The sequence below is a fragment of the Dendropsophus ebraccatus genome, chromosome 12, assembly GCF_027789765.1.
Source record: "Dendropsophus ebraccatus isolate aDenEbr1 chromosome 12, aDenEbr1.pat, whole genome shotgun sequence".
Taxonomy (NCBI): Eukaryota; Metazoa; Chordata; class Amphibia; order Anura; family Hylidae; genus Dendropsophus; species Dendropsophus ebraccatus.
Window position 1 is genome coordinate 42702442 of NC_091465.1, and position 19358 is coordinate 42721799.

Here is a 19358-nt window from a genome sequence, read left to right on the forward strand (position 1 = left end):
GGTCATCGGTGATCCGGAAATCAATGGTGATTTCTGCTGTCCGAGACAGTACCAATCGCCATCAGTGTGTGTTGTAAAAGTGACCATGGTGCCACTGCCCCTATAGCCGTGATTGGCCGGCCGGCCGTCAGTTAGTTAGTTGAGGTGTGCAAAACAGGTGTGTGTGGTGTGGGTGCACCATACTCACCTGATCCAGGCGTACGGAGAGGAGATTAAGCTGTCCCACGTCGTCCTCTTCATCCCCGTTGTCTATCTTCAGGTCTCCCGTCGTTTAACTTCGTCTGTTTCCGTTCATCTTCGGCTATCTTCGTCCAGGTTCGTGCTACTGCCCCCTAGCAGCTGATTAGTGTATATAGTACACTGATCAGAAGCTTTGGGGGGTGCAGGTAGTGTGTTTTTTTTTTTAACGCCCCCTACCGCCGCTGAGTGCTGATTAGCGTTGCACATAAGTGCGCCGCTGATCAGCAACTCCTCCTCTTTGGAGTGTTTTTTTTTTCTATATCCTTCCGCCACTGGCTGCTGATAAGTACCGTGCATAAGTGCAACATTATCAGCAACTCCTTTTTTGCCGTAGGTTTTTTTTCCTTCTTACTGTTAAAAAAACATGCATCAGAACTCTGCGGCTGCAAAGATCATCCGGCCGGTACTGCAGTACTGTCCAGGATGATCTTTTCAGAGACCGACCGGGTCACGGAACGGCCGGTCTCTTACGGAGTATGAACATGGCCTTAGACTGTATGAAGGAAGGGACACCCGAATCCAACCCCCAGAATGCCTCATTATCCTCAGAGTTAGTGGGAAGATCGTTTGGGAACTGATCTTCCCACTGCTGGATAAAGGTTACCACCTGTATGGGGATAACTTTCATACCAGCACCCCCTCTTCCGGTCCCTTGCTGCCCGAGCTACTGTAGCTTGCGGCACCATTCTGAAAAATCAACCCTCCCAAGTCATCTGCTAAGACAACCGATGGCAAGTGAGAGTGAGAGCAGGGGCCTTTCCAGTGAAAATATGTTGTTGGTCAAATATAAGGACACAATTTCAGGAATAGCACCACCCCTGTCCCTGTCCGTGGTACCACAAACGTGGTGCCGAAACCTGATTGTGTTCTAGACTACAATCAGTATATGGGAGGAGTTGATCTCTCGAGAAAAAACAGAACGTGGTACAAAAAGGTGGCCGTACATCTGGTCCAAACAGCGATGTACGCTTTTGTGCTGTGCCGATGTGCCGGCCACTGGGGAAATACCTTGAATTCCAGAAAGCAGTAATTAAAGCCCTAATATTTGGCAGCCATGGAGAGGGCCCAAGCGCTTCTAAATATTAAGGACCTTGCATCGTACAAGGGCATTTTATATTGTACATTTTCCGGGTGAAGTCCCCCACACTGGAAAACAGGGGAGATCCCAGTGCAGAGTGTGCGGTAAAAGGGGATCAGGAAGGACACAATTTTCCAGTGTGATACCTGTCCTGATCACCCCGGCCTCTGCATAAAGGATCGCTTCAAGACGTACCATACGTCATTGGAGTTCTAAATTTTCTAAATTCTTTCCCTTATTCCTATTTCAGGGGTCAGCCCCCTGAGGAGAGGAGATCACATGTCCTGTGACTACAAAGGGAGGGGGAAAGAGGGAACTGAGTGTGGTCAGAGTGGACCCTGAGTGGAGGATTTTAGATATCCAGAGTGGATAAAATGGAGAAAAAACAAGGAAAAGGTGCAAGATATTGGTATTGGGAAGGGGGGTTATTTAGAACATTGTTTTTTTACCCAGATAACCCCTTTAAGATGAAACTTAACATATGTAAAAAATAATTTTAACATTAATATAAGCACCTAACTTTTATACAGTTATTAGTCATTATTATTACTCCTGCAGGGTACCCCATGACACTTACCTCTTTACAATCCATCATCAGATCCTGTCCATTGATTTCGATCTTTACGATGATGACCTCATAGTACCACTCCTTTCTGATTGGTGTGTACCATATATTACCTACATAAAGGGATGGGTCAATCCCGCCAATCACCTAGAGAAAAAGCATACATTCAGCTTTAACTGCACTTGACCCCTAGAGTACATATAATATACTATGTTATCATATCACATAGAATTTCCCCCTCACACATTCGTGGCTGCAATTGTAACATGTTCTCCTCACCTGGGTAATTTGTAACACAGTCCCCGATTAATGTCACCCTAAACCAACGGTGGGGAACCTCCGGCCCGCCCCTGAGACCTCCCAATGCGGCCCGCGGCTCCCCTCTCATGTGCGCCGCTCTAATGGGGCAAGAGCCGGCATGCACATCATCCTCTGTGACAGCTGACAGACACAGGAGGATGTTGTGAGTGCCGTCCCCTTCCTCACCAGAGCGGCGCACGTCTTCCTTCATCACCCGCTGCTTGCAGGAGAAGGCGGGCACAGGTTAGAGGACAGAGAAAAGGACCTGGGCAGCGTGGGAGCGGAGGAAAGGTGAGTGGGATGTTTATTTTTTTTATTTGGGACAGACACTGGGGGCTAAGTACACTACCAGGGACATGACTTGGGGGGTTAACTAGGCTACCAGGGACATGACTGGGGGGGTTAACTAGGCTACCAGGGACATGACTGGTAGGGTTAACTAGGCTACCGGGGACATGACTGGTGGGGTTAACTAGGCTACCGGGGACATGACTGGGCGGGTTAACTAGGCTACCAGGGACATGACTGGGGGGGGTTAACTTGGCTACCAGGGACATGACTGGGGGGGGGGGTTAACTAGGCTACCAGGGACATGACTGGTGGGGTTAACTAGGCTACCAGGGACATGACTGGGGGGGTTAACTAGGCTACCAGGGACATGACTGGGGGGGTTAACTAGGCTACCGGGGACATGACTGGTGGGGTTAACTAGGCTACCGGGGACATGACTGGGCGGGTTAACTAGGCTACCAGGGACATGACTGGGGGGGGTTAACTAGGCTACCAGGGACATGACTGGGGGTTTAACTAGGTTACCAGGGACATGACTGGGGGGTTAACTAGGCTACCAGGGACATCATTGGGGGGTTAACTAGACTACAAGGGGCATGACTTGGGGGTTAAATAGACTACCAGGGACATGACTGTGGGGTTAACTAGGCTACCAGGGACATGACTGGGGGGATAACTAGGCTACCAGGGACATCACTGGGGGGTTAACTAGGTTACCAGGGACATGACTGCGGGGTTAACTAGGCTACCAGGGACATGACTGGGGGGGATAAATAGGCTACCAGAGACATCACTGGGGGTTAACTAGGTTACAAGGGACATGACTGGGGGGTTAACTAGGCTACCAGGGACATGACTGGGGGGGTTAACTAGGCTACCAGGGACATTACTGGGGGTTAACTAGGCTACAAGGGGCATGACTTGGGGGTTAAATAGCCCTCGAATTATTCTATTAATGCCCGACCGGCCCTTGACATGGAAAAGGTTCCCCACCCCTGCCCTAAACCAATACGAGTATGATGGGAGTAATATTCCTGTACTCACCATACTTCCTCCCACTGAGGCCGACGTGTTGCCCTCCTTGATGGGGTATCCTGTCCCACACAACTGCAGTGAGAAGATGTTGGGGACCCGGGTCTGCTTTACAAGAGAGTCAAAGAAAGGTTCAAGTGTGTCATCCGGCTAAAAGAGAGAGGGAATCTGAATATTAATTCCAAGAATACCCTGAAGAGTATAAAACATAAATGTATGGCTAAGCTCAGACTACAGACACATAAGCTACAGAGTTTGCTGTAACTCTGACGCCATCTTAAAGGTGGTTTTCCTTTAAAAGAAGCCTTAGTACATGTCTAGGAATTTATTAAGCCAAACATCCCTATAAAGTTACCCATCTGTAAACAGCTGTTTCAGGGTTGCTGCCTCTCCTCAGTAGAAAACAAGTTGCTTGCTAACTGCATAGAATACTATCATTGTGGGATCAAATGTGTAATATTTCTCCTTAAGGAGAGCATCATAAAGATGTGAGGAAATTCAGATGTGAGAAATTCAGTGAGGAAAGATATGCAAATCAGCCCTCTGATGCCAACATTTCCTTAAAGGGGGTTATCCTATTGCCAATAATATTAGCATAAGCATAAGTACCGTCCACACTGCTCTGTTATACGGCATCTTCTTAAAAAACATTGTTGTTTTTTTTAAACCTCCATGCAGTGGTGTGTCTGTGACACTGTCAGCAATCGCCCTGCACAGCCTCTGCCCACCCAGCTCTCCAACCAATACAGTACCTTCAGACTGCCGCCCGCCTCCTACGACTGTCAATCATTCTGGAGGAGGCGGCCTGGAGGTACTATATCAGCTGGAGAGTGGGGCAGGTGCAGGTGCAGGCAGTGTCCCAGACACACCTTTATGCCACTGTCAGCCCAGGGATGAAAACTTTTTTTAAGAAGATGCTGGATCACAGAGCAGGACGGATTGTAGGAACAGGAATCTGCTCATGTGATCAGCAATGGGAAGTTTTCCTTTAACCCTGGGCATCCATGGTAAAAAAAAAAGTTCAGTAAAGTTAGTTAAAGCCATTCTGATGCTATGTGTGACTGTAGGTTTGAAAACTTCCTCCGCCTGTATGGTACTGTAATAACCTGCTGTAGATAGAATTTCTGAATACAAGCTTTTTCACGAACGTATCTCCAAAAAGGTGAAGTTGTTCCTTTCACTTGTGCTAAATTCCTCTTAACGGAATGATGTGTCATGGAGGGACAACTTTTCACGTACTTACCCTCGCAATCTCCGCATATGCAAGTCCCAGTATTCCCTCCCAGTTGGAGCCATTGATGAAGAACTTATCAGAGTCCGTTATGGCTGCAATATTTGCTGTGACAGTGACGTTGGGACCATGTGGGATTGTGACCAAATCTGTACCCAACTCTCCCTCCCATTTTCCCTGTGTATATGGAACGTACACTCCTCTTCGGACATCCCGATATGTCCTGGACCTGTAAACACACAGCAAGAGAGGTCAATGTATAATATATATGGAAGTCTCCTATAGCCCAATGCATATGTTTCATGGGTCCATTCTACCGAAGTATGGTCGTAGAATCTTTAAAGAAGAGGAAATCATAATCTTTCCCAAATTGAGAAAAAACAGATCTAGGAAGGGTTAATTGTAGGGATCAGCAGAACTATACCAATGCCAAACCTATGAACGGCATCCTCATCATGCCAAATGTTAATCGATCAGTGCCACATGTGATACATTGGTAGCCGCTTCCTATACCCGACTCTGGTATAGACAATGACAAGCTCACCAGCTGCTGTTTGCTGTGGTTTCCATAGCTACTTGGCACTCCATCTGTCTCCTATCTCATCCGGATAATTTAACTCTTTAAACATCTGACAATCATAATGTACTAAAAATTATACCTGTTTAGTCTGTCATAGTGATAGGTTTCTTACTGCATAGATAGCATTGGGTATATCATATGTGCAAGCTGTGCAGTCATGTGAGTAACAGGATCCGCTAATTGTAATTTTGCAAAAGCTGGAGAGTTATAGGTTTGGGAACATTGCTCTAGAGTAAAAAAAAAAACACAAAAAAAATGAGCCCACTTTAGAATATTATCTGTCTGGAGCAAAATGGGGTTTAGTGCATAATAACCAAAGACGTCTTGAGCTTTTCTTAAAAGGAATATGACAGTATGGACATGCATATGTCTCCGGTGCTAGTTTTCCATTGTCAATCACACAAGCAGTGCATATATATTTTCAGTGCTGCTATGTGATCCTGCGTGTTGCTAAAAACATTTTTTATCCATGGACTGACAGTATCACAGAGGCGGGTCTATGACACTGTCTGCCCCTCTCTCAGGCAACTGCTGTATCTTGAGGCCATCGCCCCTCCTGCAGAATGATTGACAGTCAGAGGAGACGGGAAGGGGGGAGGGCCCTGAAGAGACAGCAGCGGACAGAAAGCTGGGGGGGTACAGACAGTGAAGAAAAAAACGTAAATACGGAGCACAGCCACTCTCACGAATCCACTAGGGGATCAAAACTATAGACAAAGCTCCTCCACTCCAACATAGGTAACGGGTGCAGATCCAGACATTCCCCCTGGATCCTTCCACTCCAACATAGGTAACAGGTGCAGATCCAGACAGTCCCCCTGGATCCCTCCACTCCAACATTGGTAACAGGCCCAGATCCAGACAGTCCCCCTAGATCCCTCCACTCCAACATAGGTAACGGGCGCAGATCCAGACATTCCCCCTGGATCACACAGCAATGGTGAGGTATGTATGCGATGCTCGTGTGATCGCCAATGGGAAACTGGCAGCACAGATATATGCATATCTGTGCTGTCAGTGTAGCTGACAGGTCGTTATGTCAGTCGCTACCACAGGGGGCATCATAAACCTGGTAACAAATTCCCTCAAATTTCTATAATTTCAGATCTCTAGCATACCCATCCATTTCACACATACATAGCAGCATGGCACAATGCCATTCAAATCTAAACCCATAGCTGTTTTTGTCTTGTATAACGTCAGAGGTTAAGTCATGGTAACTTCTAATGACTGCTGAAAGGGTTGGGAGTATCACTGAGCCCAGCGGCTCCTTCTTTTTGTCACAAATGACGTTTTCCTCTCGGGGCTCATTTGGCTCACTATATGTTTGGCAATTACCGTACCTGACGGTGTACTTTCTCTCACTGGTGATTTACTTGCCTGTAGTATATAACCTTTCTGTCCTTGCTGTAATGGAGGTTGTGTGCCTTGCATTGATTTCCAGTTGAGGTATATACAACAACTAATCTGAACACGAGGAGCTGCAGCATGGAGCATAAGAACGATAAAGCAGTAGTCTGAGCCTTAAAGTGACTCTGTACCCACAATCTGTCCCCCCCAAAACCGCTCGTACCTTTGGATAGCTGCTTTAAATCTATGATTTGTCCTGGGGTCCATTTGGCAGGTGATGCAGTTATTGTCCCACAACTTTTAAACTTGCAGCCCTGTGTCAAATTGGCGCGGCCTAGAGTGTCTGTGCATTAGTCTTCCACTGCCTTTGTGTCTCTCCTCCCCACCCTCTTCATCATTAGGAATGCCCCTGGGCAGCATTTCTCTTATTCATCACCTGGTGAAGAGGGCGGGGAGGAGGGATGGAGAGGCGTTGCAAATCTAGGGCATAGACACTGTAGGCCACGTCAATTTCAAACAGGGCCTTTTAAAGAAGTTTAAAAGTTGTTTTTTAGAACAATAACTGCATCGCCTGCTGAACGGACCCCAGGACAGATCTTGGATTAAAAGCAGCTATCCAATGGTACAAGCGGTTTTGGGGCAGATTGTGGGTACAGAGTTGCTTTAGGGCTATGTTCACACAATGTCTTTTTTTGGCCTGTTTCGCTGCTGTTTTTTTTTTTGGATGGCCATCATTTTGGTGCCAAAGTGCTTTTTATCTCAACTAATATGGTTATAATTGTAGGGATCTTCAAGCTAAATATTTTAGCAGTGGTCTGGCTGCTGTATGTATATATATATATATATATATATATATATATATATATATATATATATAATACTGGTTCTATTATTTATTTTAGGAATTGTGGAGAAAATGATTGTTATTTCACCAATGCCTATGCACGCGGTCCACTGGTAATATCACTCAGGCGCTGAGAGTGTTAGGTTAATCCCTAATGCCTGAATATCCTGCTTTCAGAGAGTTGTAACCCAAGCTAGCAATAATCTTCATCTGCCCAGAGCCAGTCACATACTAAGAACATTGATCCAATGCTTGATATTCTGATAAATGAGGGCACGCAGTGTGAAGTCAAGAATATTAAATGGGTCGGGAATCCTAAATATAGACTTAGGGGGGAAATGTATCATCTGGCGTATCTTTGAATTTCGACGGAAGTGGCGCTTTGCAAATATTTTATTCGCAAAACGGCCATTTTGCGAATAAAATATTAGAGAAACTGCGCTTTCCGCCGGGCATGCCGGGGGGGGGGCGAGGAGGGGGTGTGGAGGGGGCGGAACTCATAGTCCGCGCGATTCATTATCTTTTTCTGTTAAAGTTACGCTGAAAACCTGCTCGAGTCCTCTGCTGGCATAGGTTTTTGGCTGTGCACAATGCCGGACTTAATAAATGTCCCCCTTAGGATACAAACACACACACCGTATATGCAGCAGATACGCAGCAGATCTGCAGCAAATTTGATGGTGCAGATTTGATGCTGTGTTCAGTTATTTAGATCTAATCTGCTACATATCTGCTGCATATCTGCTGCGTATTTGCTGCGTATTTGCTGCGTATTTGCTGCGTATCGCAGCAGTAAATACGCTGCGTATACGGTGTGTGTGTGTTTGTACACTTATAGGGGGAGATTTATCCAAAATAGTGTCAAGTGAAACTGGCTCAGTTGCCCCTAGCAACCAATCAAATTCCACTTTTCATTTTCCAAATAGCAGGTGAGGAATGAAAAACGGAATCTGATTGGTTGCTAGGGGCAACTAAGCCAGTTTCACTTTACATCATGTTTGATAAATCTCCCCCATAGACTATATACAAACCTTGCTAATATACTTCTATTCTGGTATATACCAGCAGCTTTAACCCCACAGCATCTTGTGGGGTGAATTGGCCCATTGGGCTGAGAGGTTTTAGGCAAACATGGTAACTGCAGAATGTCATGTAAAATATTGGTATACATGACCCAATGGCAAAAATCATGCTCCAATGTATTCATTTGTCACGGCCGCGGCGGCGTCCCTTGCTCCAGGCAGCCGCCGCGACCTCTCCATGCAGCCGCCGGGGTCCATGTGCAGGGATCCGGCGCTGCTACTAGTTCGGCCCCGGGGGGCGCCTTACCTCGCCCTGCTCCTGTCACCCGCTGTGCCGGCTGGCGCGCGCTGTGCCTACTCCTGTCCCCGCCTCCTAGGGCGTGCTGTCTCAGATTTAAAGTGCCAGTCCCCCCCTAATTGGTAGTTGCACCAATCACTCCCTATAAATCCCAGCATGCCCTGTCCCTCGTGTTGGAGCCTCTACATGCTTCCCATAGCGTTTGGCCCAGCTCCCTGTTGTTCCTGACCTCAGTCCTTGTTCCTAGTCCCTGTCCACTGTCCCGGTCCCTAGTCCCTGTCCGCTGCTTACCCTTTGTTCCTGTGCACTGCCTGCCACCTGCGGTTACGCCCACAGACCTCTGCCTGCATTACCATCTGCCTACTGCTCCTGCCACGCCTCGCCTGCTGTCACTAGCAACCAAGCCAGGGGTAGCGACCTGGGGGTCGCCTGTCGCAGCAAGTCAGTCCCGCCTTGCGGCGGGCTCTGGTGAAAACCAGCGGCCCTTTAGACTCCGCTCCCTGGTGCGGTTACTACCATCGCTAGTGACGGTTCAGTGGATCCACGACTCCAGGCGTTACATCATTTCAAAGCAATAACAACTGCTTCATACTGGATAAATTGGTGCATGGAAGATTTGGGTGAAATGATTGGTATGTGCCAATATGGAAACAGGAAAGACAAGGATTACACTCAATTAATGGATCATTTGCTTCTCCATTCTTGCTCCATACTTACTACGATGCTGTCACACTCTATGTTTCTGCCCAGAAAAGCATCAATAAAAATACTATAGTTGGCACATGATTTCGTTTTGGCCCACAAACACTGCAATCAGATGTCTGTTTGTGTACTCTGCTCTATCTCTCCAGCCTGTGTGAGTTGTCCTCCAAGATTTCTCCCCACTGTCAACTATTTGAGCTGGTGTGTAACCCCCTCCCTGCAGCTTTCTCCAACAGTCTGTCTGACTTTTGAAGACCATTTAGAAAGTTGCTTCATGTAAATTGGTGAAACTAATGAACTATAACAAAAATCACTGCAAAGGTGTCCGTAGATTGTAATATAATCTACAGAAACAATACAAATGCCCTTATAAATTTACATTCAACTTTGGATTAAAGGGGGTAACCCTGGTGCTGAGTGCATATTTTGTTTCAGAAATATGTAACCCTCCACAGGATTGGGGATAGCTAGTGGATTGGTAAGGGTCTCATCACTGGAATCTTTACTAATGTAGAGAATGCAAAAAAAAATGGTGCCATGTGCGAGTGGGTTAAAAAAAGGGCCGCGCCACCAGCATCCCTGTGGCGGTGCTGGTTTACTCATGTTGAAAACACAAAACGATGTGCCTAGTGGTACATTTGCTTTAAATCAGCACTAAGTGTGAGAGCACTAGAGCATCAGAACCCTAAGAAAAACCGTCACTGAGGTTGCCAGTCGTGCACTTTCCATGGCTAAAAGGGTAAGGGTCCTACAATAACATCATGGCAACAAGACCTTGAGTGGTCCGATCCTGCACCCAAGTAGCCAGTCTGGAAACTACAAATGAGTAATGGTGCGTTTACACAGAGAGATTTATCTGACAGATTTTTTAAGCCAAAGCCAGGAACAGACTATAAACAGGGAACAGGTCATAAAGGAATGGTCTTTTCAAGTCCATTCCTGACTTTGGCTGTCAAAATCTGTCAGATAAATCTGTCTGTGTAAATGCACCATAAGTTGAGGATCCGACACGGATCTGCTAGATCGTCGCTCGTTTACTGGACCTATTACACAGCCCGATAATCGTTAAATAAGGGCTGCAGGGACATCGTTACCGATGTCCTTGCAGCCCTTGTTTAAACTATATACATTACCTATCCACGTTCCAGGGCTGCTGCTGCGGTCTTCTTCTCCACGGGTCCCACGCGCTCTAACTTCAGAGTGGCCTGTTAGCTGACAGACCGCTCAGCCAATCACAGGGTTGTTCCCTATTACACAGGACGATGATCGTTACTTACAGTCGTCCTTGCGCTTGTCCTTTCCTGGCTGATAGACCAGGGAACAACCAAACAATGTGTTTGTGAACGATCAACAATGAAAATAGGTCCAGATTCTATCAAGCGATCAACCATTTATCATTGGTTGTTTAATCGTTGTCTGCTATTACACAAAACAATTAGGGTTTAAATCCAAACGATCTAGCGATTTTTTGAACGTTAATCGTCCTGTGTAATACTGCCCAAAGAGTTCTCCTGACACTCTACATCCAACTCCCAGAGAGTCTGCTATAAATGGGAAATGAGTTGTTAATATGGGTAGTATGGAAGAGATTGCTATTTCTAGTGGGGGAGTTAGGAAGGGAATGATTGCTGCTGACAGACATCCGTATACTGCTGCCAAGGGGGAGAGGAGGTAGTGAATGTTGGCTGAGGTTCCTTGCTCCGCTCTGGTAAGATAGCTGCCCCCCTAAGTATATACAAAAAAATATATAAAATCTGATAATAATAATCAAAAAAATATTACGATCAGTATCTAGATTTAATCAATAAAAATAATAGTAAGTAAATGGCAATCTCTTTAGGAGAGAATAATCATTAACGAGACCATTACCTTTTCCATTTTACCACCCATGTTGCAGAGGAGAACCTAGATCTTTGGAATGGAATTTCCAGAATATATAATAATCCTCCAATATGCGTCTGCCATTACAATCATTCCCTTTATAAGTTATATAATAATAGAGCAAAGACTCTGTGAGCAGACAATGGGCATATAACAATAGCTTCAGTCTGCTGGGTCGGAGGCAGAATACAGGGCAGCATAAATTGAGGCTAATGGTGTAACAAGTCACCAGCAGGGAAGCCAGTGTAGTATCAGATCACTATGGCCCATAAAGGGAGCTATTATAATAATAGAGGTATAGTATATTAAGGAACTGCTGTGTGTGCAGTGTTCTACTATACAAGCTTTACTTCTCATTGTGTTCCCCTTACAGGATTTTATCACATTCTCTTATGGGTAACACTGTCATTTATCCATGTTTTTTTTTCTCTACGTTCACATTATAATTGATCCCTGAGAGTCACAGGATAACAGTGTTATTATTTTCCAGGCAGGATCTACAGGTAAATTAGGTTAATATGTAACTGTAGCAATAATCTTATAGCTCTCACTTCCTTGTTGCAAAGAGCGGAATCACCATCTGGTCATTCTTGAGTTGCTGTGATTGTGGACAGAGGGGCTCCTGTACACTATAGTAAAGCCACATAGGGATACGGCAGATGCCAGATATTATCATGTCCAATACTGGGCTACCTGAGAAATAAATGACCTCACTGATGACAGCCCACAGCTTTTCTCCCTCTCCCTCTATCAAAAAGAGTCAGTTAATCTAGTATATAGGTTTATAGGGGGAGGTCTGTCCGCTTTACGATGCTGATAAAAGATATGAAGTCACATATTGCTTACCTCTGCCGATGATAGTATCTCTTCAGGAAAGGGTGGGGGGCTGCACCCACTGCGAAATTGCTGCTGCCAGTATCAACCAGAATGTTCAGCTGTAAAGTAAAGGCAACCGATGATACATTTTGTCATTCATATAATTGCCAACATTTTTAATGTAATTCAAAAGTCTATGTAAACCTACGCAGCCAATATTTACTATTGTAATTGTGCTATCATCTTTAAGGGGTAGTTCAGCAAAAAAAAAAAAAAAATCTTTTAACTTAACTGGTGCCAGAAAGTGCCAAGTGCCAGAGATTTGTAGTTTACTTCTATTAAAAAAATCTCAAGTCTTCCAGTACTTATCAGCTGCTGTATGTCCTACAGGAAGTGTTGTATTTTTTCCAGTCTGGAGAGCAGAAGAGGTTTTCTAGGGGGATTTGCTGCTGCTCTGGATAGTTCCTGACACGGACAGAGGTGACAGCACAGAGCACTGTGTATGACTGGAAAGAATACACCACTTCCTGCAGGGCATAAGATTTATTTTATATAAGTAAGTTACAAATCTCTGGCAGTTTAAGCCAACAGTTGATTTGAAATATTTTTTTTTTCTGAACTACCCCTTTAGGCTGGGTTCACACACAGTATATTTCAGTCAGTATTGTGGTCCTCATATTGCAGCCAAAACGAGGAGTGGATTGAAAACACAGAAAGGCTCTGTTCACACAAGGTTGAAATTAAGTGGATGGCTGCAAATACTTGTTGTTATTTTAAAACAACAGCTGTTGTATTGAAATGATGGCAGTTATTTACTGTTATATGGCGGCCATCCACTCAGTTTCACCATTGTGAGAACAGAGCCTTTCTGTGTTTTCAATCCACTCCTGGTTAAGGTTGCAATATGAGGACCACAATACTGACTGAAATATATGTAGTGTGAACCCAGCCTCAATATAGAAACCTTCTATTGTTTTATGTACACAGCTCCTATGTGTCTCAATGGTGCCAGACTACAAAACGACCTAATGTGTAGTCAGATCCTGCAGTCAAGTGTTCCTTTTTCCAACTGCCCCTCCTCTACTGTCTGGGAAGAAAAAGTGGGGTAAGATATATGCAACTATAAAAGAATAAAGGGATTTACAACACTTTGCTAATTTAGGAATTCAAAACATTATGATGAATAGGAGAACTAATGGAAAATTGATGGAAATCTGATTTTGTCAGGAAAGAACATAGACCTTTTTTAGTTACCAGTGCTCAAAATTCCTACACCAATAATATAAACTCATCTACTGAGCAAGAAAAAAACAACCATACAGTATGTAATCAACAAAAACCTGATGACCTCCAATCACTCCAAAGTGTGAACAAAGGAGAAGAAGAGCATTCAGGAAATGTCCAATGGGTTAATGTAATAGTAAAGAATGAATCGACTTGATTGTAGCCTCAGCTCCTGGCTGTAATCTAATCCAGCAGTGTAAGGTAGGAGGCCTAGCAGTCAGCACTCCTCTCTGACCTCTCCAGTTATCGTAATCCATACTTTCCATTAGTCTCATTTTTATGACATTCATGGCTTTCAGTCTCCCGCAGGAGAGGGCACACTTAGCGTAGGAGTCACTGAATGGGGATGTGGTTGGGTGATTTTGGCAAAGTTCATGTTGTACAGGCCACAGCTTATTCTGTCATTTGAAGCAAACACGACTGCGGCTACACAAATGTGTTTAGTAATATACACAAAAATACTTCTATGCTATCTTATTATACAAGCTTATATACTATGGCCACCATATGTATACGTTGTGTATGCCTAGAAATGTATGTAACGCTGTATTATAACCCATCCTCTTATCTTTTCTCATGGTGTCTGTTATTTTTTATATTCTATTATGTATTTTATACCCTACACTTACATTTTTACATACTTTTTATTGTAGAACTAGGTTCTATTTTAGTATGCTTGCAGATTGTAAAGCCCCTCCCCCTGACTGGGGGTGTGGCTAGAGAAAGGGGTGTCACACTGTCAAACCCATGCTACGACTAAGATCCTCTCAGATCAAAACGCGTCAGCTGTGCTCAGGTTTTAACAGCAGTCGCTTCAATAAAGAATTTGCATTCGACCAAAAGTGCCGGACCTTCTTCCTTTATTTTATTATATTCACCTGACAACCATCAATAAAAGCACAGGTATAATTAACATGTTTTTAAAATTTATTAACATTTATAATTAACTGTTTCTATTGGGATCTAAAAAAAATATTACGTAACAGCCTATGGCTGCATTCACACTACGTATATTTCAGTCAGTATATGTATATTTCAGTCAGTATATTTCAGTGAGTATTGCAACCAAAACCAGGAGTGGATTAAAAGCACAGAAGGGATCTGTTCACACAATGTTGTAATTGAGTGGATGGCCGTCATTTAATGGCAAATATTTGCTGTTATTTTAGAACAACAGCTGTTATATTGAAATAATGGCTATTATTTACTGTTATATGGCGGCCATCCACTCAATTTCACCATTGTGTGAACAGATCCTTTCTGTGTTTTTAATCCACTCCTGGTTTTGGTTGCAATACTGACTGAAATATACTGACTGAAATATACGTAGTATCTGTGTTTTCTAGGCATCCAACTTCTTCAGCCACCAGCAGTCAAATACAGTGCGCTTCAGGTTTGCTCGGCTCAAGTGCTGAATTTTTTTGGCATCAGTCAATTATTTCCATAGCTCAGAACCTGGGACAAGGGATTGCTTCAGATGTGCCATTGATTTCTGGGATATCTCACCATGCATGCACTACACAGAAGCAATCACTTATACGTTATAAGCCTAGTTGTAAATTGGTACAATGAATATATAAAGGAGAATCAAAGGTATAGTAGAACGTCTACCAAACATTAGGCCATGTAATAGGGCCCTTTGCCAGACCGTGGCTGATGGATGCAGAGGAAACAGGGAGCTACCCGCTAATAAATGTGGCTAACCCCCTTATTACACATCACTTGATAGGGTTGGGAACTCAACACATTTACAATGAAAGTACATTGGTATCTTTTACACATGTACTTTTGGGAAACAGCCAAAGAACTTTTACTGTCCCTGGACGACCCCTTTAACAAGCTGCACGACTTCATAAACCATAATCAGGTTAATTCCAAATCATATTCTTTTGGATGACAATAACTAATAACTACTGTATATTCTCAGAAGACTGCAACTGTACTGGTATTGTATTTATGCAATAAACTAATCACACTTTCTTAAATGTGCCTAAAGGGGTACCCAGACATCAAGTAACAAAATAAACATGTTACAGAAGCAGTCTTGCCAATTCCTCATCCAAACCTTTTGCAGAATATCTTACTTCACTGCAGATGATTGCACAGTCAGTGAGTTTTCAGCACCTGCTGCATCATTCATCACAAGACAGCATCCTTCCTGCTCCCTGCAGTCTCTGTCAGCCCTTGTGTTTCCCATCCTCTCCATTCCTGCTATAATGTGCCTGCACTACATACACACTGCTGCTATAATGTTCCTGCACTTACACTCCCTTCACACTGCTGTATAGAAAAGTTTCTGTCACTGTCCTCCTGCACAGCTCTGTGATTCTCACTTCCTGGTATCTACAAACTGCTTCTGTTTTGTAAGGTTTATGCTCTTACTATACATTATACTCCACATGCTGATTACTATACTGTACAGTCACTTTTAATATCACATATCCAGTTGTTTCTAAATGTTTGTTTTATTTGTTTTACATGTTATTCAGAATAATAAATCATTATTTTTGGGGTGTGGAACCAATTGTCTGCATTTCTATGATTTATTGGAAAATTTTCTTTGGTTTAAGAGTGGATTTGGATTACAAGCACGGTCCCGGAACAAATTATGCTCGTAATCCAAGGCACCACTGTATTAGTAATTTATATCTTGGGAATTCTCAGGGAATTCTCAATATGCATATTCTACCAGTGTCAGCTGTGATTGGATAGTCAGGGACACACCCCCAATTAGTAACACCCGGTTGGCTATTTAGTCATTTTATAGAGAATATGTGTACTTACACTTACACACAATCTTTTATTCTAGGTCATGGATGGTGTGGACACTGAGTAGTACAAGCTTCTCCTACTCAAACTCTTTCTTGATATTTTATTTTTTATAAGTATACTTATTTATTCTAGTTATTTAACTAAAATGATTCTACTGCTGTGTATTTATCCCATAGACCCATGTGTTTTTATGGTTATGGACTACGAGCACATTGTTTTATAGCCTTGCAGACACATTCTCTTCCATATGACCCCTACTTTTTGCATAACAACATGAAGAAGGAGAGTTAGGAATAGTTCTTGCCCGGGTGATCTGTGGGGGGGCTGCCCGGGTGATCGTTAGATGGTCCACGCAGCCCATAGCAGATAGAAGCTGTCTGCTGCCCCCGCTCCTGTTCCACGGAGCGACGCCGGCAGATTGCTGCTATACAAGTCATTTGTCTTTCAACATGTTGAAAGACAAGTGACAGCAACGATCAGCCAGCATCGTTCATGTCGGCTGATCGTTGCCTTCTATTACACGGGATGATTATCGGCGGATAATTGTTCCGTGTAATAGGGCCTTTAGTGATCAGCTGTAAACCTGGCAGTAAGTGTTCTATTTCACTGCAGCACCATCACAGGTGAAATGAAGTATTACACACTGCCTAATTAAAGGGGTATTCCAGGAAAAATCTACTTTCTTCCGGGAATACCGCTTTAAATCAATAGGTTGTCTGTGTAATGCAGAACATAACAGGTCCTCCAAAGATGAAGATGTTCTTTATAACCGCTGTTCCCTGTGGTCAAAAGATGAGAATCTTGAAAATGTCTTGATCAGGGGATCCCACTAGATTTAGTTAGAGTTCTTGAAAAGGGTAGAAGTGATTTTTTTCTGGGTAACCCCTTTAACTGCAAGTCTTGCAACCGCTCTTCTTCCATAGAAACCAACGTGCCAGAGTATAATTCTGTTTCCCAGTGACCGGAAAAGCAGAGGATGTTCCACTGCTAGTGCTGGACTACTTAGGAACAGATGTGAAGGCAGAACTGTAGGGGTTAACCTTAGGTCAGCATTTCCCATGCCTCACTTACCAGATTGCTTGGTCCCCTACACTCCATTTTTCATCCCCTGCCAGGAAGTATTCTCTGAACCTGCATGGATTTTCTGATGAAGTAGTACTAACAGGCTCTAATGGTATCTGCATGGTGAACATTGGGGTCATTGCTTGTCTGTTGTTAGAGGGCACTATGATGAGTAAATAATAATAATAATATAATATTATAGTAATTATACAGTTAAAAAAAAAATTGACCTTTGCAAATTATGCTACTTTGCAATATTCTTTGTTTAACTTCCAAATAATTTCCAGATCTCTGATTGCTGTTAGTGAATGGAAACATACTTATTTACAAGGGGATTTCTCATCTCGTAAATTGATGGCATAGATATGTGGTGGTGTATCGCTGCATCCCCAGTAACAGGTACTATAGCTAAATTTTTTTTCTTTAAATTAACTGGTACAAGAAAGTTATATAGGTTTGTAAATTACTTCTTTTTAAAAATATCAAGTCTTCCAGTTCTTACAGCTGCTGTATGTCCTGTAGGAAGTGGTGTTTTCTTTTCAGTCTGACATAGTGCTCTCTGTTGCCACCTCTGTCCGAGAAAGGAACTGTCCAAAGCAGGAGAAGTTTTCTATGGGGATTTGCTACTGATCTTGCCAGTTCTTGTCACAGACAGAGGCGGCACAGCTGTGTACAAAACTCAGAGAAAGACCCTGGGGTACACCAGTGGTGTTCCCCATTCATTCTCATGATCAGTGGGGGTCCCAAAGGTAACACCCCCTTCATTCATAAAATAATGGAATACCCTAGCAATACGTCTTTATGAGATGGGACAATCCTTTACCTGTACTGATAATGTGCTGCCAACTCTGATACACTAATCCACAGGAGCAAAGAAATCTCATTTATTGTATATTGAAATGTTCTGCAACTTTTTATTATACTTTGTATAACATTTCCTTATGATTTTTAAGATCTCTGCTTGTAGTCATTGAATGGAAACCACCACTACTTATTTCAGAAGTGAAAATCCCTCCTTGTCATATAGACACAGCCATCTGATCCCTGTACAGTAATGGCCTATGTACCAGTGTGATCACCACCCTACCAGGATCACAAGGACACCTTCCATTCCATTCCAGCAGAGTTCTTGAAAATAATAACCCACTAATACGGACAGGCTTTAGCTTTGGATACACTGACTATGGGTAGAGTTCTTGACCGTAGTAATGGAGTGAATATACAAGCACTTTTTATTAGTCTGGGTAGTCCTGATAAGTGACTGACTTGCAGACTTGTTCTGTCTGGTACATCATGATGGAAATAAATATGACTCAGTGTATGATATAATGTGATCCACAATTCCGGCAGACGCTGAATGGAGTAATCTGCCCATTCACTGGTGATATGGACACATTAATGGGATTCTTCAGCCACTGGCGGACAGTCGTAATACGTACAGAAATGACCTGCTCACATTTCATTTGTCCGCTGCATGGACAGCTTATTGTCCTACACACCTACTAAGATTTACTACATGCATGCACTGGCATAAGGCCACCATCACCTACCGTCTGGGGAGGAGTGCCCACCCTCATCTCCACGTAATATCCTTGGCCAGACTTCCCTCTCAGGTTGTCTTTCATGTCCATGAAGTTGGTTTCTTGCCCAGCGTCTTCTTCTGCCGCCCTCTTGGCTCTGATAGACTGGACGGCTCCATGGTCAGGGTAGTTTTTCAGGGGCACTTTAATAGCCATCTCCCCAGTGGTGGCAGCAGCTGGCAGGAAGCATGGTAGAAGCATCAGCAAGACGCTGCTTGTACTTGCAAGAGCCAAGACCTCCATATTTCTAACCTGCAGCTGTCCCTCCCTCCGTGCTGAGAAAGCCCAAAGCAGGTAGCTTCCTGGAAGAAGCCTCAAAGCCTCCGGTGCTCCATGTCAGCTAAGAGTATCATCATCACACTGAGCTTGGATCCCTCTCTCCTCCCTCCTCCTCCTCCTGAGGATGAAGGATGCTCTGCTCTAGAGGTCT

The 19358-nt window shown here is 43.8% G+C and overlaps 1 protein-coding gene across 1 annotated transcript in view; it reads right to left on the reverse strand.

Moving 5' to 3' along the window:
• BACE1 (beta-secretase 1) overlaps positions 1 to 19358 on the reverse strand; it is a 38274-nt gene that overhangs the window by 18765 nt on the left and 151 nt on the right. Inside the window, exons 1-5 of the mRNA XM_069947781.1 lie at positions 18899 to 19358; positions 12261 to 12349; positions 4750 to 4966; positions 3519 to 3656; positions 1896 to 2030 (exon numbers count right to left, since the gene is read on the reverse strand). The exon at positions 18899 to 19358 is cut by the window's right edge and continues 151 nt beyond it. Of these exons, the coding sequence (XP_069803882.1) occupies positions 1896 to 2030; positions 3519 to 3656; positions 4750 to 4966; positions 12261 to 12349; positions 18899 to 19171 (852 nt within the window). The 5' untranslated portion in view covers positions 19172 to 19358. The remainder of the gene's footprint in view (positions 1 to 1895; positions 2031 to 3518; positions 3657 to 4749; positions 4967 to 12260; positions 12350 to 18898) is intronic.